This window comes from Lutjanus erythropterus, chromosome 6 (assembly GCF_056507025.1).
Source record: "Lutjanus erythropterus isolate fLutEry1 chromosome 6, fLutEry1.hap2, whole genome shotgun sequence".
In the NCBI taxonomy this organism is placed as follows: Eukaryota; Metazoa; Chordata; class Actinopteri; order Lutjaniformes; family Lutjanidae; genus Lutjanus; species Lutjanus erythropterus.
In genome coordinates this window covers 24,829,455-24,851,378 of record NC_139322.1, presented here as the reverse complement: position 1 = coordinate 24,851,378, position 21,924 = coordinate 24,829,455, and the positions used below count along the sequence as shown (strand labels likewise).

The 21,924-nt window shown below is 40.7% G+C and overlaps 1 protein-coding gene across 2 annotated transcripts in view; it reads right to left on the bottom strand.

Annotated features, from left to right (window-relative positions):
* Positions 1-21,924, bottom strand: part of samd11 (sterile alpha motif domain containing 11) — a 74,857-nt gene that overhangs the window by 30,041 nt on the left and 22,892 nt on the right. For both annotated transcript variants that reach the window (XM_084721326.1, XM_084721327.1), the window contains exon 4: positions 11,458-11,567. In XM_084721326.1, coding sequence (XP_084577452.1) covers positions 11,458-11,567 — 110 coding nt within the window. The remainder of the gene's footprint in view (positions 1-11,457; positions 11,568-21,924) is intronic.

Here is a 21,924-nt window from a genome sequence, read left to right as displayed (position 1 = left end):
GAGCGAAAAGGGAGCCAAAGAGAAAAAAGCGATAGGTGGAGAGAAAGAGAGGGAAGAGAGCCACGGGCGTCTGGAGATGTGCCTGTTCTGTCAGAAATGAGAGGGGGCCTGCGCCGCCGTGGATGACAGATCTGCCCAGCTCATTCACGTGTGTGTATGTGAGTGTGTGTTTGTCTATTAGAGGGCGGGAAGGAGGGCCCCGTCTCTGTGCGTCTCCTCAAACGTCTCTTTCCAACAGTCTGTCCTCGAGTGTTATCACTGTTCTTCCTCTCTTCTCTTCTTTCTTGTCTTTTTCCAGATGTTGGCACAAAAGCCTCTGACTGAACTAAAGAGCATGAGAGCCTCTCAGCCGCCTGAGAAATTCCTCTCAGCCTACATTATGTCTATATCAGGTGTTTATTTTTAGTTTTTGTACCTCCACAGCAGCCACTCCTCCCTCTCTCTTGTTGCTGTCCTCCCCTCATAAACACACTTCTGATCTTCTTGTCTCTCCATCTGCTTCCTTCTCTTCCTCCTCTCCTCTAGGTGTGCTTGAAACCTCCTCCCATCAGGAGCGCTCTTGTCTCTCCTCCCATTAACACCCTCCTCTTCTTCCCCATTCTACCTCCTCCCCTGCCACTAAAGTGGAGCATCTAGTGTACAATTACAGCACCCCCTACTGCCTCCTCCTCCTCCTCCTCCTCTCCTCCCCTCTCATCCTTCTCTTCCTTCCCGCCCAATCGCCTCACCTCCAACCCCCTTCAAACACACCTCAAATCAATACGGGCCTAATCAAGAGAGGGACGAGATGCAGAGCACATCGCACACAGCGCCGGCAGGAAGGAAAAAGCCGTTTGTCATTGCTCTCTCTCTCCTTCTTTCTTTCTCTATTTCTATCTCCTGCACCTCTGCTTTTTCTCCAGCTCTGCTTCTTCCTCCACACAGACAGCCAAGCCACAGCAGCTTCCCTTCTTTTTTTTTCTCTCGCTTTCTCTCACTCCTCAGTGCGTATTTTTAGGGATGGAGGGGGAGCGTTTTTTTTTTTCCTCCCCTCCCTCAAGGAGAATGGTTCCTCTCTCCCTCTGTCTCTCTTTTTCAACAAAGCAATTTTTCATCATTTGCACAGCATGTGTAAACATTACGGAGGAGCAATGAAAAAAAAAAAACGTAATTTCATAGAAATACCCAAGCAAACAACATTTGGCGATTTCTGTCATGTGTCCACTCCTGATATTGTTGTTACCTTAGCAACGGGCAAACAGTCATCAACACAGAAGTGAAACCGTGAAGTGGAGTCTGACCTTTAACCCTTAACCTATCATCCAAACTTATGTTATTTCTTCTCTATAACAAGACACAGATAGACAGGGAGGGGAAAGAGACAGAAAGACAAGACTCAGAGGATTTTGTTGGGTTGATGAAGGAGCCCCGGTGTTGATGAGAGCAAACAAGCAGCAGCAGAATCTCATAGAATAAAATTAAGCATATAAAACTAATACTGTGTTAAAGGGACCCCATATCAAAAATACATATTCTTCCTCTTACCTGTAATTCTGTTTATCTATCTAGATAGTTTTGGTGTGAATTGCCGAGTTTGTGGTGCTCAAAGCAGTGAGTTTTTCAAATGTATTTGCCATTTAGTCCCATATTACTGGAGAGAAGGCAAATATCTCTATAGCCAATTTCTCCAAAACTCTGCATCTCACACCAAAACTATCTGGATGGATAAAAAGCACTACAGGTAAAAATTTGGATTTTGATTTTGGAGTGAACTGTCCCTTTAATAGTTCCATACCAGTAGTGGTTAGTATGGATGGGTACAGTTGGGATTTTATTGATACATATATTGATACAATACTCCTATAGACACTACTCGTCATAATTTGGTGCAAAAATTAAAGACATGACATGAAAAGATGGGAAGATTCAGCAGTTATATTATTATTGCTTTTTTTTTTTTGCAAAAATAAGTTAAATTGTTTATCCAGTTATTGCATTTAGCTGCATTTTCATTAGAATTTACTAAAGTTAGCCCACATTTTTGAACATTTTGTCCTGATGGCTGCTCATGTAATGTTACATTGGTACCAGATCTGCAACAATTAATCAATTATTAAGCATTAAATTACTTGTCAACTATTGAAAATAATTGGTAGTTGCAGCCGTAATAAAAACCAATGGCAATGTCATTTGTCCAGGAGCTCGGCAATAGTTTGGTACAGTCATCAACTGAGGAGTGAACTAGAGTTTGTCTGACCTTTAACCCTTAACCTATCACCCAAACTTATGTTATTTCTTCTATAACAAGACACAGATAGACAGGGAGGAGAAAGAGACAGAGAGACAAGACTCAGAGGATTTTGTTGAGCTGCTGAAGGAGCCCCGGTGTTGATGAGAGCAAACGAGAAAGGGGGAGAGAAAGAGAGGAGGGAGGTTCACTAATGATCCAGTGTTTGATGTTGCCTCTCAGGTCCTGAGGAGATCCACTCCCTATACCACCCTAAAGAGACAGAGAGGGGAGGAGGGTAGCACTAATGGACAAGTGCACACACATGCACACACACAGAATGTCTTTCACAATATCTACTTTTTCTGCCGCCTCCTTTATTATTTCTCATTCTGTTTTTCTTCTCATTTTCAAATCATGTTCGGTGCATTTCTTTCACTGAACCTTAAATAAAAGGTCTCCATCTATCCTATTAGTGGAATATTAACAAAAAGAGAGAGAAACCCCCCATTGGTTAAACCCCCTCCTCTACCAAACACACACATGCTTACACCCACATCGAGAGCCTCATGATCAAACACACACACACACACAAACACTTGAGTCGTCTCTTGAGCCGACCTCACTCAAGACACTGCGTCTCCTGAGCGAGTGCCCGAGGGCCAGAGATTTGAGGGCGGAAAGCTTTTAAAGCCAATTAAATGGGGCTTCTTAGAGCACCGGCGCTCCCTTTTAATGCCCAACCCTGAGCTCTTGCTAGCGTCTATGCTAACCCTTTTACTCCCACTAACACCGCTTACAGTCAAGTTTGCTACCTCGGGCATTTCCCTATCACCTGCTTGTTAAATATGGCTGAAGAATTAGTGGTTATGGCGGCAAGAGTTTTATTTTAACTTCAAGGCTGTGATTCTACCCATCAAAAGAAAGCGAGAGTTAAGTGAAAATAGCATTGCTCAATAGCTATGATATAGATACTTTTTTTTTTTTTTGCTATTTCTGGTCAACAAATTGTGTAATGGTGTCAAACTCATATTAGTTAATGGACCACATACAGGCCAATTCAATCTTAAGCGGGCCAGACCAGTAAAACCCATGCAAAATAAACTATAAATAACTATTTCCCCTTTTCTTTCAGAAAGAAGAACATTCTGAATACATTCACAACTAATGAACCAGATGACAATCAGACTGAGATGTCTTAAGAAAAATAAGTGCAATTTCAACCTCTCAGTCACGTTCAGTCTACTGTCATTACATGTGCATTACATACAGATCATAGTGGATCTACAACTGCATGAAGCTTTCACATATTTTGAAACTGAACAACAATATAGTATGTTACTTCTTTATGATTCAAACAACTTGTTGAGAGCTAGAATTTTTTTAATTTGTGGTTGCGCCTTGAAGGGAAGCCTAGATTTGCAAAACTCTTGCACATGTGCACTTGATTCTGCAAAGTAGCGCTTGACTCAGAGAGTTTTCGCAAATCTCACAATTTCCAATTTTCCAGAAGTTTCCACTCCCGTGTAGTAATGCTGGCACATAGCATCAACTCAAGGGAAAGATTATGAGGAAGAAGGTTGATTCATCCCCTGCGTTACAAACCAGTAGCAGACTTTGGCTGGTTAGGGTTCCTCCAATACTGTTTTAAGACAGAAGTCTGATACTGATTATTTTTACTAAAGCTGCTGATGTCCATTATCTTTAAATATGAATACACTAAATATTGTTTTTGCAAAGTCATCCAGTGGGTCAGAGTGGACCCTTTGGCGGGCTAGTTCTGTCCCACAGGCCATAGGTTTGACACCCCTGATCTACAGGGTACAGATTTTGTTCTATGAAGTTGACCTAAACACGCCATAATCCAGCCTCTGCCTCAGTTCCTCCTTGCTAGTTAGCCTCCTCCTTATCTGCCGTTTCCTCCCACTGAGAGAAAAGAGGGATGAAAACCAGAGGACAGATAGAGAAAGAGGAAACAGCGGGACCTAAACCGTTTCTCTTTCATGTGACACCACCAGGGCGAACCATGAGGCAGAAGGAGCATTTCTCTTTTCTTTCTCACTCTCTGATTTCCTCTCCTCCCTCAAACTTTAGTCTTCTTCCTCTCCTCTCTCCATCCCATGGAGCGTGGTGACAGCTCAGACAGCCAGACTCCTTAATTCCTCTCTTACTCCGTTAATCTGTCATCTTTATCAGGCCGGCGAGGGGGGGGTTGTGCGGAGAGAAGGAGGGGGGGTGACAGGCGGGGACGTGGGGTGGGCCGCCAGCCGCAGCCCCCCGATCAATCTCCACATTACAGCTGACAGAATGGTGCTAATAACTTATTGATCCCCCCTCCGTGCGCCGGGGCCTCCGCCGGCCCTGAAAGCCCTGCCATTGATTGGCTTACAGGCCGATGCAGCTGAGAGAGAGAGGGAAGGGGGGGTGGGGGCTGGAGGTGGTTGATGGAGATGGGGAGAGGGGCGCTTCTGCTCACGCTGAGGGGAGGATGCGTCACTGCTATCACGTGCACATGTATACACAGAGTAACAATGCTCCTCTGTTTGTCATGTTTTATGTCTTTTCAACAGGAAGAGAGAAATTAAGAGAGAAGAAGAAAGAAATAATGTGAAGAGAAGACTGGGATGTGTGAAATATGACTGACCTTAATGTGAAAATCTGTGACATTTTCATATAAATGAATGTTCCTTTTGCAACTCAGTATACTTATGTAATAAAACCACAATAAAAACTAAACCTAGAGGCAAGCTTTTGTTTTTGTCAATCTAAAGACCCCCTGTCAGTTCCTTCCCGTAAAAATTGTCTGTTGAACAGGTGGTGATGCACAACAGCTGATGTTTCCAGCATCAGTGACAGTTGTTTGTTTACAATAAGGCCTGGGTTGTGACAACCATTGTTATGATAGTTATAAAGAAAAACTACCAAATCACTAATTACTTTGTCGTAATCACAATAGGATTAAATTATTCTCTGATAAAACATAGCACTATACAGCACAATTTACTTTACAGTTTTGTTTGTTTGTTTCTAAAGCCATGTTTCCGCTGCAGGAACTTAATCCCGGGACTAGGAACCTTTGGAGGAACTCCAGAAACAGAAACTCCAGAAACTTTAACTGTAGTAAACAAGTACTTACTACATTTTATGTCAATCACAATTTTTAAAAATCCAGTTTGTTTTGTGTTCATCATGTTTTGACACATCAAATACAACAAAATCAAACAAATTATGATGCCTGAGATGAAGGAAGTGGTTAAAAGCATTTCAACCGACTCAGGAGCAGACCTGTCTGGTGCTCTCAAGGACAGGATAATCTTGTCACAGGAAAGACTTGGAAAAAATGTCAAAAAATATTCACAGACAAAGGCTACAAAGTTTTACTGAGTGACGGTGAACATTTCAACATCAGCTCGCCTACATCAGAGTAAAACAGAACAGAGACTCACACCCTCTTTAATAACTTCCCTAACCAGATGCTCATTTAGCACACTATATTTTGAAACGTTATGTACTGAAGTAATGGTCATGAATTGTTATTGACATACTTAATGTTGCATAAGTGTGAACCCTATCTTAATGCAGTGTTTTGGCCCCTCCCTATTCTAGCCTGTGCTGAATGAGTGTCTAATTAAGGGAGGTTATTTAAGAGGATGTGAGTCTCTGTTCTGTTTATCTCTGGGGAAGACGCAGCTGGCGTCGAAACTTTACACACTTAATAAAACTTTGTCGCCTTAGTCCGTGTGCTCCAGTATTTTTGGACTTATTTTCCAAGGCCGATCCTGTGACAAAAATAGTGATGCCTGTCTGTCGATTTATATGGTGTCATCGTTGTTATATAGTCACACGCAAAAAAAACATGACATGTAAAAACAGCTGTTGCTTTTTCATATGCCAGCATACCTTTTAGTTCCTCGAAAAGTACTTCCTGGAACTAAAAGTTCTGGATACATTTCTGGTGGAAACATTGCCAAAAAAACAAAGCCAATCAAAACGGAAAGAAAACAGATAGACACAAAATAAACAATATAAACAATATAAAGTGTTTCTGGTCTGAACATAACTTTCACATCATAATGAAATTAACAACAAGGAAATTCTAAATAAGAAAAGAATATCCATGTTTTTAATTGCTTGGTCTGCCACTCTTAAATATAATGCTTTCTTTGTCAGCGTCTATGTGTTTTCTTCCACTTGCAGCATCTTTTGCCAGGCAAGCTTTTATGCATATTAATACTTCTATCAAAACAAGACTCAAGTTGGACGTTATTAAAGGCTATTAAAGATTTAAAAGCATCATCAAATTGTTCTGTTAAAATTCTATCTATAATACATGTTACACCATTGTCACAAGTTTGCTAACGGGTGTCCTTACTGAAAATGTAACAACTATGTTATGTTACTTTGACAAGAGAGAAATCTGACTGTATTCACGTATTACTTAACAATGCATTACTTTAAACAGCAGAGATGGACATTAAAAAGTAGTTTGACCAAGAAATTTATCAGATCAAATTAAAGTATAAGAATAAGAATAAATGCATCAAAGTACGGCTTTGTTAAATGAAATACAAAAACAAAAACACAAATGCCTGTTTAAGACCAAAGATCGCACAAACAGAAAAAAAAAACATGACTTGAAACTGATGTTTGGTCTTCTTTAAGTGCTCTGAAAGGAAGAAAAAGTATTTATTCTCACTAGCTACTCCACTGTTTATTTTCTGTCATCAGTGAATTTCATCTCTTGGCAGAAGCATTAGTATGTCTTTATGAACAATAACCCTGAGAGGCCATTTTGTTATGGCAGCACAATTACATTCCTATTAAGCAGTGGGATGTTTTCAAATATTTACAACCCACGTTTCCCTTTTTGCTTCTGTATGACGGAGCTAATATCTCCAGAAATCCTGGAGTGTTTACTTTTGTTTAGAATTGCCTTTCTATGCTAATCATGTAATAACTAGCTGGTAATACTTTAAAAGCAATCCTCACTCATAATCAGTTTGAAAAAAAAAGGTCTTGCACAAACATGCTGGGCTACAGATTCACACGCAAGCAAACATCTAAAACCAGGCATTTAAAAGGTGCACACGCTCAAACACACACACGCAAAAATGTGCTCAAGTCCCAAACCACTGCTACAACCCCCAACCACACACACACACACACACACACACACACACACACACACACACAGTCAGGCTGTAACTGCCTCTGGGAGTCTGAGTGCAGGGAGCAGAGGAGAGACAGAGTGTGGCGGTCCAAAAACACCTTATCTGCCTGTTTGAGTCTCCGGTCTGACCGCAGAGCCACGGTTTACAGTCTCCACAGGCAGCCAGACTCTCAGCGTCGGCGCCCCTGCTCTCCCCCTTCCCTCCCTCCCTCCCTCCCTCCCTCCGCCTCTCACAGAGCCTCCGAATAGCCAGCGGCTGGGGAGCGAGAGAGCGAATGAGGGAGGGAGGGATGGAGTGGAGAAGAGAAGGAGGGAGGCAGCCCTCCTGTCTGTCCCTCAGATTTAATTAACGGCCCACTCCGGCGCAGAGACGACCCGGCAAGCCTGCTTCCCTTTCCTCCTCCTGACCCCCCTCCCCAACACACACACACACATACACACACACACACACAAAAACATGGAGCCGTCCGCCGCCATAGCTGCCGCCTGCCCTCCCCTGATACCACCACCGCACTCATTCATCTCTCTTTTCTTCTGTCTCTCCATTTCCAAATGTTTCTTCCATCACCACATCTATGTCTCTCTCTGTGTTGTAAACTTTTTTCTTCTTTTGCTTTCTCTTTTCCTCATACTGTACTGTTTACACCAAAATTATAAAGTATATGCAGATTTTTTTAAAGGGTGATTGACCCTTTTCCCATTGCCAGCAGACCAGTTTCTTTTCTGATGTGCACTGGAAAGCGGGCTGAACTTGTGTGTTCAGTAAAGTGGATTTAAAAGTGTCTGTGTGTTCAGCTCTCAGCACTTTTTGTAGCATCTAACTGAATCTCTGTGGTTTGAAGTTAAGTTTCTCTCCTGCGTCGCTGTTTGTACTTTCAGGTTTCCGCTTTATTTTACCGTTTCATGTTCAGCTGATAGGAGTTGTTTTAAGTTACAGTTTATAAAAACCCCAAATTTCCTGATTTTACTGCTTCATAATGAAACTTTTTAGACAACACCGGACCTTTGTGGAGAATTAATAGGAAATAAAACATTTATCCAATGTTATCCAGATAAGCGACAAAAGATGAGCGGTCATCAATTAAATACACACCTTTAAGCGGGTGGAAACTTAGCTGTGCTGACACGCTGATTCAAACGGAGTCAAATAGCACATGTATATGAAAAAATTAGCATGTTCATCCAGGACTGAATGCCATTTGTGTCCTTTCCCATTGAAGACAAAAGCCAGGTGTTATTGGAAGTAGCTTTAAATTCTCTCTTGTCTCTACCTCCACAGTTCACTGAGAAATGTTAAACACTTTTGAAGGATAAGTCAAATAAGGAGAGTTGACTGACAGAAGAGAGTCAACATAATATCATAGACAGCGAGCTGCGTTTACCGTCTCCTCCATCTCAAAGTCAAATAATCTAGTGCTCTAAAGCTTCATACACCCACCTATGTATTTGGACGCAAATTTGAACCTGTGTTGATTTTGCGTGGGCACGCATCTGTATAACTATGTGTCATTTGTGTGTAATTGTGTGTTTGTGTTTGACTGTGTATGTGTGCACGTCTAATTTCACTGGCAGACAGAATTAGAGCCGGTGGCTGATCGGATTGGACTTGTTTACAGACACGGAGTGAGTCGCTTAGGCTGCCTGTTAAATCTCCCTTTAATGGTCAAACGGACAGATTTTAGGGGTCTTGCACACCCTCTGGCTTAAGGCCACGCCGTGCTCGCCCCCTCCTCCATCCGCCCCCAGCCACCCACCTTTATCCCCTTGTGTCCTCCTCCATTAAGATAACTACTCAAGGCTCTGATTTCTCCATTAAGTTTAGCGGCTGATTAGGCCGGTATTTGGGTGGAAATCCGTCCCAAACCGGGGTTTAAGACACTGGCTGGGCTGGCTGTTGAGCAGTCTAATACCCTGCACCGTCCCACCCACCCTGGCTGATATCAGAGGCACCGTATGGACAATTAATCTGGCAGACAGAGGAGATGAGCACACAGAGAGAGGGTATGGAGGTGTTGGGGCTGATTATGGCACTCGCTGTGCCTCTGGCTAATGGTATAAAGAAGGGACAGGGTCAAACCCCGGGCAACAGTGGAGCAAAGGTGTGGTCTTCCCTGAAAAAAAGCCGAGTCGCTCATTAATTAATGCTAAATGTGTTTGTTAAAAAGTGTTTTTGAATTTTTTGATGGAATCTAATAAATTCAGCTGATGCTTTTTTCATCATCTATATTTTAAATGAATATTTTTGTTTAGTTAAGTGAGATCTTTCAAGTGGAGCTGCCAATTTAGTTTTTTTGTGAGTCAGCATGCATTACAGTAAGAGGATAAAACAGAAGCTTACAAAAACGCAGCGGGAGAGCATTTCAATGAGGAATTATAAATGATGGGAATCATAAATATATTTTATATTAGCTGAAGAACTTGCTAAAACAAAATCCATGTCACAGCATGCGCTGATTATTAACTGATGACAGAAGGTGAAACAAGTTTTTTAGCTGCGTCATTGTATACAGAGCAATGAAACATTGCTGCAGACTCTAAAATATGCAAACTGAGTCTCCAAATCAAACCACAAGATTGACCATGTTAGGATGATAGAAATGAGCGGCTGCGTGACAATGGACAGCAGATGACAGCGATGTAGCAACCCAACAGGAGAGACGCTCTGCGGCGTGCTGGGATTTATTACCTGAACTATGACAGGTTTTCTGCAGGTTTCAACAAATCAAAATTAAGACTTTTAAAGACCTTTTTAAGACCATTATTAATACAATTAAAGACCTATTTCACATCCATACTGACAAAAAAGTACCAGCACAGTCTGGTTATTGCTCAATGTTGGTTTTGTTTTGTAGTTGTTACAGCGTGATCAATACCAATTTTCCCAAAAACACATTTAAAACGAGACTGAATTAATGCAACTTTATAAAAAAAGTAGAGACTATTAGAATTGAGACTTGTATGACTTTTCAAGAACCTGCAGAAACCTTGCATGAGCAGGATGCACACCTTTACTTTCTCTAATTGTGTGGAAATGTGATCTTTTCACATCACAGATGACAAGGAAAACCATTAACCATTTTACAGGCAAAACATACTCATGTAGGCTGATATAGGAGTTTAGTGTGGTGCTGAACTGAAAAAAGGAATGAATCTTTGTATTGAACAGCGTGATCTCACCAAAAATAAGGCAAAAAAAAAAAACTATAATTCATACTAAACTTACTTCCACCCAGAGAAGTATTAAGAAAAGACATCCTGATAAAAACACTTTAATGTAGAAAAATAATATAAGAACAAAATTAACACTACTGTAAAATCAGTGCCAAAATCAAAGTTGACACAAAATTCACAGTCGTCCACACAGAACCTAAGTGTGACGCATATACTAGTTCAAAACGATTTCAAAAAGTATTAGAGATAGAACATTTTTAATATGATAATGTGTTTATAATTTAAAGTTTGTTTGGGTTGCTAGTGAAGCTTTGTTGCCTTAAATCAACTACCTTGTTGGGAAACCTTACATTACACAAACACGTCATAGTACATCCAGTACATCCGGTTGATCGCTGAATAGTGATATCCACAGAGGCTGTTTTACAACCATATGTCTATGATGGCTGCACAATATCCTCATACAAGCTACTTGACAAATAGCTGTGATTAAATGCTGTCTGTGTTCTGTCTGTAAGCTGTAAGAAAAAGCTCTTAGCACACCATGGTTCCTCTGCTCACATGAAACGGGATTAATGGCAAACAAAGCTATTTATTCAGAGGTAATTTAAAACAGGGGGTTTAACAAAAAATCCTGGAGTGCGGCAGAGAATGTGGGAAGAACATTAAGTAATCAACTTGAGAGTGACCTTCAGGAATGAGTAATAAGCTTATGTTAAATTCCCCCAATCACACAAATTAGGGTAAATTAAAAGGGTAATGGAACATTTACATGTGTTACAGGAGATGTGAAGCAAGATATATCATCAGTCTGGAAGAAAGGAAGACATCCTGACAAACCTTGAAACACCACACACACACACACACATGCGCACACACACACACGCACACACGTCACTGAGGGTCCTACCTGTGTGTCCAGTACTGGTGCTGTGGTCAGACGCTGACTGGCCCTCGGGCATGCCGTGCTGTCTGGTGTGGTGCAGGTTGGAGATGATTGTAGAGAGGTCACTGTCACGACTGTAATACACACACACACACACACACAGAGGAAAATAGAAGATAAACACATTTAAAAACAGCCCCAAACAAACTTAATGCCATAACGCAGTCCAAACCAGTATGTGGCGATAAAGCAGCAGTGCATAAATTCATACTATTTCACACACTGCTTACCACGGAAATCCTCTATCCAGACGGCACTATCCTCTGTAAAATGCATACCTCCACACAGACTCAGCAGCTACAAGTGGCTGTCCTGTCAACTGGCTCTTAGCTCTGAGGTGTGTAATGCACTCTGACAGACTACCGCATCCAGCACTTTTGGGTCTCATCCCTACTCATCTTCCACACTAAGATGCATTAACGAACATATTCACAACTCATAAGTAGTTTAGCAGCTTAAAACCTGATTATGACTCTTTTTAAATTCAGGCCGACAACAGCTGTTTTAGTGAAATGGCAATTGAATAATTTGAAAAGGCAGATGACGAACATATGAGATAAAAAAAAAACATCAAACAAGCCTTGAACAGGTTGTACTTACTTATTAGGAGTGTAATATTCAAAGAGCACAATAAATACGTGGCATAAGACACTTGCAATTGAAAGAAATAGTTTTCTTTTCTATTATTATGCCTTTAATTCAACAGGAGGACAACAAAATTGTCCTCAAGCATCTCTCAAACATCGTCCTGCCCTTCAGCACCTAATGGAGGAGCAGGAGGAGGGTATACAGATTAGGCCCAGATCTGGTTGGAGCCACTCTGCCCTTCTAAATGCTCCACCAGCCGCCTTTCTAACCTCCCCACACCAGTGGACCCACACAACTGTGTCATGGAGGAATTTCATTTGCAATCTGATTACCATCCTGATCGCATTAAATGGCATAATGATGGGAAATAGGCGCTTAGAGTTTGAGGGGAGTATAGCAGTGCAGTCACAGTGTAATGGCAAACAGCTTGTGTGGTAGGAGAGGTGCAGGGTTGCATATTTGTTTTTAGCTTGCAGTCTAAATATCATTTAGACTGGGTTGCACAGACAAAGATTATATTAAACAAATATAAGTTATAATTGGAGTTTAGGTTGAAATGAGTACAGATTTAAAATTAAGCAGAATTCTGTTGCACCATTAAAATTAATTCAAGTTTAGTAAACCAAAATGAAATAGAGTTTAATTACAATAAAGATGCTTGCTTACCCAAATGAAAATAAATAAAAATAACTTTGAGATCTGTGGGACCTTAACCTGACACCTCTGGGAACCATCAGGGAAGCCGTCCATAGAAAGTGTTTGGAAAAGGGTCAGCACTTTCGAGAAAACCTCTGGCAGATGATTGGATGAACCATCTGTCGTGTCAGGTTAATTGCAACCAATCAGATCAACTCACCAAACCAAGGTTGGCCGGAAGAAGAGCAAAAACTTTTCCATTGATAAAAGCCTTCACTGTCATTCTTTGCTTTTCTTTCAATGAAGAAATGCTCTCCAATTCTGACATAACTGATGCTATCGCAGTATCTACGTTAACGTCTTCAGGAGGTTAGCGTAGGAGCCGCCATCGTTTGCTTCAGACGAGTTGTTTCCATGGATGCTTCTCATTGTAGGCACATCTGAAAGCTGATTGGCTTGGGCCACCTCTGGTGTGGACACAAGGATAGCCTGAAACCTGGTAAGATGGATTAGTGAGATCACATGAGAATCCATCATACTGCACCAGCTGCCTTGAAAAGTAAGTGGGATCTTGCTAGTAAGTATAAAAGACGGGGTCCAACTGCTAAATTTCAGGTGCTGTGTATTCCATAACAAAACATTGCATTGTTTGATTGCTGGCTAAAAACTAAAAAATATACCTAAAATGGTTTGCTAGCTGGCGAAAAGGTTGTTTAAAAAAGGTCAGGCTACATTGTTTGTGAACTAGCTAAAAAGTTAATGAAACACTCTATTGTTTGCTAGCTAGTGGAAAAGTTAACAAAATATTACATTGTCTAGTAGCTAAATAAAAAGTTTAATATCTATTGTTTGCTAGCTAGCTAGCTAAAATGTAAAGCAAAAATGTAGATTGTTTGCTAGCTAGCTAAAAAGTTCTCCATCTCAAAATGGCAGCAATTAAAAGTTAACCTTATTTGGGGGTAAATCTAAAGTTGATACTGGATCACATTTTAAATTTACGTTAAAGTTAAAGTTTAAAGTTTATGACTTTGGTGCAACAGTATTAAATTTAATCTACGTTAAGAGTAAAAACTAAATTGAGGTTTAGAGAGGTATACATTTTATCTGTCTTAATTTAAGATAATTTAAATGTTTGGCACGACATAATTTAAAGTAAAATCAAGCGCAACCCAGCCTTACTGTTAAATGACTGTGACTTACATGCTACATGAAAGAGTGTCCCAAAGCTCAAAAGAACAAAAAAATTTGATGCACACTGCCATTTTGTCCAAAAAATAAGCCTGAAAACATGCAGAATTTAGATGTGTCAGTTTGATGCTATCTGCATCCTCTCATGTCAGCGGAAATCTCATTTACAAGCTTAACTGGCAACTTTATTGAAAGCAGAATCATCTATGAAGGGGGTCTGGTATGACACAGCAAGCACAGTTTATGGGACAGAAGCGGTGAATGGTTCTTAGCTGCCACCACTATGACGAGGCCACACTGTTTGCGGCTGCTGGATTTGGGTTTTTACAGTCCCATGATTACAGGCTCCTGCTGTAATGTCAGGCTGTCGGTCGCCAAGCTGTTTTCCACACGCTAACAGAAAATATGAAGGAAAGCGTAGAGGGACTAATGTTGGCCATCGACGGCTTCACCAGTCACCTTTCAGTCAGAGAGAACCAGTGACTCAGAAAACAGTCTAAGACAAAACAGTCACCACCAGTTGCTAGGTGAGGAGACACTTGATTGTGCTGTGACTGAAAACTTTTTAGACTAATGATAGACTTCTTTTTTTGAGTGTAACTTGCTAAAATTAGTAGCTATCTGTGTCTGAGAGCTCGATGGTTTTCTTCAAAAAGAAAATGAGATGCGGGGAGGGTTTTTTAATTGTGCTTTAAGTCATATAATAATGTATCTGCGTCACCCAGTGACTCCAGCAAAACACACATCACACACACACTGCAGTCACACGCTGCACTGTGAGAAACTGCAGCCAAATCCATCCATCAGCAGGCTGCGTTATAACACCACCCTCTGTCCATCATTTAAAGTGATCATGATAATGCCATCCTGAACTTCTCAGAGAGGTGATGGGGTTATTATCCCGTGGCGAAGTGGCCGCTCTAAGCCATGAACGGCAAGGACATTGTTAGTGGGGTAATTAGCGCACTTTTCCTGAGCTGTCCCGCCTCGGCTCGGGCTAATGAGGGCCTAGCCCTATCCCCACCCGCCTCTGCCCTCCCTCCTCCCTCTGTTTCGCTGGGTGGAGGCAAGGTCATACTCAAGCCCTGGAAGATGAAGAGGGGGGTGGGGATGGTGTTTAAAACCCAGTCACCTGAGTCAGCGCTCCCTAAGGAGCTCCTAAGGCCAGGGTTAGCCAGGAAGGACGGGGGCCTCGGAGAGGAAGAAGGTGGGGGGGGGGTTATATTGTGGCTGTTGGGTCTGATAGCTAAGAAGGACATGAGCTGCCTTCTTATCACCCAGGTGCACACCAGAGACAATCATCTCATCCTCAGCTCATCCCCAAACTGGTCAATAGTCATCCCCGGCCACAGGACAGACACGGTGACCCAGACACCGGGATAACTAATATGACTTAATACTCAAAGTCTATCACTGATACCACTGTTATCCAACATTACTGAGATGATAACACAAACTCTGTATCAGTAATACAGTTTTTACTAGAGTAAATATTGTCTAAAATTAGAAAGTTTTCCTGATTTGGAAATGCCTGATAAAAGAACTGGAAAATCACCCAGCATTCAATGTCAAGTTTCAATGCTTATATGCATTTTAACCTCAACTCTGTCCCCAGTTGCTATTAATCTCTTGTCTGTAGTGGGCTCAGAATACATTGGTATCAACCATGTCATGCTAGCTTGTCAGGAAGTGGGCTAAATAATTCTCCAGAGTTGCATTAGTGATTTTCAAAGGCGTCCCTTGCACCTCATGATGAATGAAAATAAGTTCTATGGGTACAGTTCAATGAGCTCAATTTTATTCATCTGTGATCATGTTTGTCCCCATAATAGCTATTTCATTCTAGTAGACAAGTTATCTAAAGACAATTTTTGAACCTTGACCTCACTGTATAAAAAATGCCTTATTGTGACTTCTAGGATAATCACAGCTTCATGAAACTCTACAACCACAAACTAGAGACCTGTTCCTCAAGGTCTTGGTATCTAAATGTGGTATTTCAGAGGGATTTTTTTAAAAACATTTTTCTTCATTAATTCTAAAGTGGTCTTGGAGACTGTATGAAACGTGTGAGGCATGACAGAGCATGGGAATAGCCATCATATCCTGCAGTCATGAAGTCCTATACTCTTATACACTCTAAACTTTCAAAATATGAATAGGCACCTCAAGAAAACACAAAATTTATTACAGATTTATGACTAGAAAAACTTTACATAGTGCTAAGCTACTTCTGAAATTAATCACCATGTCCCCAGCTTTCAGATGATGTGTATTACTATGTGGCATATACTGTTGAACTGCTAACTCCCTGTAGGACGAGGTTAAATACACTAAATACTTATCATATGACTTATCATAGTCCTCACCACTTATTATTACAATGTGTTGTGAATTGTTTTTCTTCATCTACACAGTAATTTCAATGGTGTCTCCATAAAAAAAGAAATAAATAATCCATAAAAATGGCCAGTGTTACTGTAAAGGCTGATGTTTGCCAGATCAGTTGTTGGGGCTCTTTCTTTTGTCAAGAAAAGGTTGTGCTCCCTTCTACTATTACAGTAGGCGTTACTATTCAAAATGGTCCAAACAACATGAAAAGACTCTTCTCCTGGCACGGGGAGTCGACTCAGTGTAAATGCCCAGTAGTGGCCTGCTGTGGCATTGGCACGCGGAGCTGAGGTGGCGGGGCTGGAGGTCACAGTGTGAGCTGGCAGAAGCTGGCAGCCCAGGCACCCTGACGCCATGTCTCACACCACCACTGGGAAAGTGCTGACAGACAGACAGCAGGGATGTGAAGGTGGAGGAACGGAGGAGGCGGAGGAGGAGGAGAGAAAGAGAAGAGAGGGAGAAAGAGAGACAGGTCGCAAGCGCTGTGTAACATCTGGTGCTTGCAGATTTACAGTGGGCCCTCCTCTGCTCTCGAGGCAACAGCCTGAACACACAGCCTACTCCAACCTGCACAGGTGGCCCACAGCAACATTCAAATATGTAATATTTAACAATCGCTGCATAGGAAGGTATGGACTTGGGCAAAATGCTGAGAAAAAAAAGGAATGAGTGAAGTTTCTCTGATGCTTTCTGAGGTCTTTTATTTAGGAAATATCTATACTTAAGGAAACATCAAACTTAAAGCAGGAATATGGATCTGTTCCGTATACATTTTATGTTTTGTCTGATTCCTTTGAGCAACGGAAACACACAATTGTCATGCTGCTCACAGTTGGATCGAAAGGCAATGCGCAACTGGGAACCCTGCAAGCAGAGGGGGTAATGAATAAATACAGAAATAGATACATAAATAAGTAAGAGTAGCCTGGCTTCTCTTCTCCTTGCTGTTCCTCTGCTGTACAGGCTGACATGAGGTCGATAAGGCAGCCAAGGGAGGAAAGAAAAGTACAAGGGAAATAGAATATACGGTAGGTCCGCCATGTTGCATTTAGGTTCTCCTGCACTGAGCCATGCACATGCTGCTGGTTTTGCTGTTAATTTCTCCTCTGCCTCACACTTCATGAGCTATTACCATTCTTGTTTTTCAAATTCAATTGTTTTTATTGCTTTTTCAGTTACATTTTATTTTTCAGTACACTACTTAAACATAACAACATAACACTTTGTGTCAAATTAGACAAAAAACTAGAAATAATTTGTTCTTTATTAAACTATTATTAGACTTTCTTAGAGATAATTGGGGACATTACAACAGAACTGTACTGTAAATTAAAGTGAAATCACATATCTGCTACTTCCTCATTTAAAATAAAATGTGAACCAGATATAAGGCCAAAATTAGAGGAGGTAGAGAAATATTTTGTCTATGGCCGACTGCACTGACTTATTGGAATAATGTAGGCAGATGATATAATATGATCAGAGAAGTAGGCATCAGTCTTGGATACTCTGCCAATTGTGTGGAACCGGCCAAAGAAGGAACAGATATATGATTTCACTTTAGTTTATAGTAGAGTTCTGCTGTACTGTGTCTAAGGTCTAATACTGTCCAATTAAGAAAATATTATTTCTAGTTTTTGTCTTATTTAATACAAATTATAGCTTGTTACATCTTATTAGTGTACCGTTTGGTTTATGGTATCTAATTAGGGTATATATGTTTCTTTACTGACCTATAAAGAACATTTTATCTCTAATTTAATACAAAGTACAGCCTGTTACATCTTACTAGTATACTGTAAAATAAAGTATGACACTTCTTCTAATTCATAAAGAAATTCCTCAACAGTTTTAAGGAACACTTGGACTGAAAAAGAAAATTATCAGTTATATTTACAGAAGAAAGAAGCTTCAAAGAGCACACTGTTGCTCTGTAGAAGGCCAAAGTTCTTATTATCTTCAGCTGATTTCAACATACTGTATGACAACACATGAACAGTAAACACTGTGTTCTTTACATGTGGAAATGATGAACCTCACGCTTCAGGCCGACGCCAAATCTGAGACTAAATTGCTGGAGACACTGCTGACCATCTTGTTGCTGATCCTTTGTTTTGACAGAGAGTTGATAGACAAAATACTGCTCTATGTGGAACACAATGAGTGTCTTGCTGCTAGCCAACGCCCAATCAGCTACTAAATTGCTGTGACTCTGTTGCCATGGCAAACGCGTGTAAACAAGGCCAAAAATTCTTGAAGCGGAAAGCTCCTCTAGAAAGCTATAAAACCTCCAAGCTCACTAATTAGTGCTTTAGGGGAGAGCCATTTCCAGTAATTTCACACTGTCCGTGACCTCTTACTGGCATAAGGCAATGACACAGTTGTTCAATAAAGCCAGAGGACAAAATGTCAAATGCAATAGACATACAGTTGCTAACTCAGCTTCAGTGTCTTACTATGTCTGTACTTATGACGGAGACTGAGTACAGCATCCCCATTAACAAATATGAGCCGATGCTTCTCTGTGAAACGCTGTTTTCATACAGAGAGGTGGGCTGTAATAGGAAACTGAGAAAACACTGATGTAGTATGTTGCAACACCAGAGTCTTCTAAATGTTTATGAACACGTGCACCCTCTGTTTGCTTCTAATTTCTCAAATCAGCTGCAGTTTTCTCCCAGCGATACGAGGCTATAACCAGGTCTATCAAAATTACAACCATGATGAATTGTACTTTAAAGGCATAATTCAGATTTTTTTAAGTGGGGTTGTATGCGGTAGTTATCTATAGTCAGTGTATTACAAACAGTGGGTGGTGGTCAGGAGGAGGAGTAACAGTGTTGGAAGCTAAGCAATCCACTGCTGTGGATGGGGTCTGCAGCAAAACGTGTGTTGGCCATTTAAAAAATAATTCAATATCAGTTTAAGTGTATGCTGTCCAATAGAATAGATTAGAATAGAGTATTCTGACCACCTAACCTTGATGTCAGACAACCTTTTCCAAAGGAAAACTGAAGGCATTATATCAATCTCTTCACCGGACCCCTTTGACAAAAACAGTAATTTTACATTGCAGAACATGAGAGTTGCTGGTCTACAGCTGCCATGATCACTTCCTTTTTTTATGGAACTGTGTTACTTCTGTCAATCTGAACGAACCCTTTAGAACACCAGAGTAACAAAGACAAACTAAAAGATCAAGATAGCGGTAGACTAGCAGCTCCCATGTTCTAAAAATACTGATTTTCTCCAATGGAGTTTAAATGGTTTGGAGAGAACAACATTTGGTTTATATAATGCCTGTTTCCCATCGGAAAAGGCTGTCTGACAGCAGGATAAATCAGCGAAAATATTCTAAATATAGCGTACACTTAAACAAGTATAAATATTTTATGTGGGCCTTACTTGAGGTGGAGAAAATCCCTTTTCTGCAGCAGCTCATTCCTTAGTTTCATAGCTTTCGAAAAACAATTAGATGGGATTTTAGCAGGTTATGTTGAATTCAGTATGTTGCTTGTTTCCATCAGCTTTACTCCCTGCTGAAACAATGAACATGGGATAAGACGACTCTTATTATAAGGAGATCGAGTGACAGTATTTGACAGTCACACTAAAATGAAGAAAAATCAAAGCTTGGTGTGTTGTGTGTGTTGTGTGCTTTTGTCGGCCTGTGGTAAAGGCCTGTAGATCTTATGATAGCCTCCCTCTTCCTCCTTAATCTACCAAGTCTGCAATGATACATACAGCAAATATAATTTTCTACCATTTTGTAAATGGAAGTATTTGCTAAGTGATCAAGATTGAAAAACTGAGAAACGGCTTTTGTTTGTTTTGGTGAATGTTAATAATGGGTATGGTGGATTTTTTTTTCTTCTTCTACAGGGTGCAGGCTGAAAGGCAGACGTCAGCGGGTGTAACTTATAAAATCCACGGTGGTTGCCGGGTAATTACCCAGACTCTCAGTCAGCACTTTTCAATCAAAGCCTTGTTATCTACGGCCAACTGCAACAAACACTAAGGTTGGCTTTGTTTTGCCCTTGAGTAAGACACTAAAATCTACCCGTTACCGCCATCAAATATTTATTCCTCAAGATGAAATCCATAAATCAGTGTTAACAAATCCAAGTCAGATGCAAACAATCTGCAGCACTGATACCAAGATGATAACAAAACTGGATGTTGCTTCCACCTTCCAGTTCCTGTGTGGTTCACAGGAGCCACACTAAACTTTGGTTCTGATACCCCAAGGAGCTGCCACACACACCTTATTGTGATAAGGATTATTTGGTCGGCTCTGTGGCTTGGCTGCACTTCAGTCTCCAGATGCTCTGTGCTTACTCAGCAGGACAACTGCAGATATATGGAGCACCATGTAAACTAATTGCCTGTAAAGTGGCAACTATCAACATTAATCTGGTTAAAAGAAGGTGTAGCAATTTAAAATGAACTCAGAAAGACGTCCGCATGAGAATGATGAGCTATGAAAGCAACACTTTTTTGTCAAAAGCTTAAATTCTAAATAATTTACACCTGATGTTTTCTATTAAGATTGCAGAGTCCCAGTGGATGTTGTGACAGTTCAGAAGCTTAATTTTTTGGCAATGAGCTGATTAGACTGCCCCAGTAACTGAATTTAATTCAAATGTATAACCACTGTGATGTTTAATTTTTCACGCTTACAACAACAAAAAAAATCCTGAAAATGGGTTCAGAATTAAGTGAGTTACAGTCATTTTTGTAGTGACTTATGCATCTTTCAATACACTTTCAATTTCTTTACAAGTGGGTCTTGACTTCTCCAATAATGCAACCATGGAGACAGAATGGCAACATACAACAGCCAATTAGGTGCAGTCACTGAAGATAGAAGATAATAAAACATGGATTTATTTATTTTGTATCATGCCGAATTTTAGTGGATCATAATATACTGTGTATCGAATTAATCTGCAGATGATCTGGCTCAAGAGGAAACAGATTTTTTCTATGGATATCAGTTTTTGAGCCACAAAAAAGGCCAAAATGTGGCCTGCAATAAATTACGTAAGCCTTGCTTTTAGTCTAACAGTTTTTGATGACTTGCGGCCCCTAGCAGCCGGTTAAGAAAAGTGAGGAGTCAGCAGTTGGTATCAAACAGAATGGTTAACAAAAAAGTTTTTCACCGTGAGAAGTCCTTACATACAATCATAAATGTGTACGAAAAATATTAGGCCGATGGATCTAGTATTTTTTAAGTTTAGCATCACTTTTAGCATCTCCCTCAAGCATAAGTTACACTTATGCTTGAGGGAGATAACTATGCACTGACAAACTGGAGCAGAGCGAAAAAATTTAGAGTCTGCAAGACGAATTGTGTTAGGATAAAAAAAAAATAAAAAAGGACAAATAATTGACACACGCTAGATGGATGTGTGGCTATAGATTCAAGTGCAGTTACAGTGGACAGGTTGCAGCAACCAAGTGGGTGTGACAGGGTGCTGCTGCCAGCCTTGATGATGTGTGGATGAGACAGCACAGATACATCACACATGTATACAGAGGCCCTGTATTTTTCACATCCATTGGCCAAATCCAATTTGTTAAGACCCTTCTACGACTCACTTACGAAGCTGCGGTCAATGGAAATCA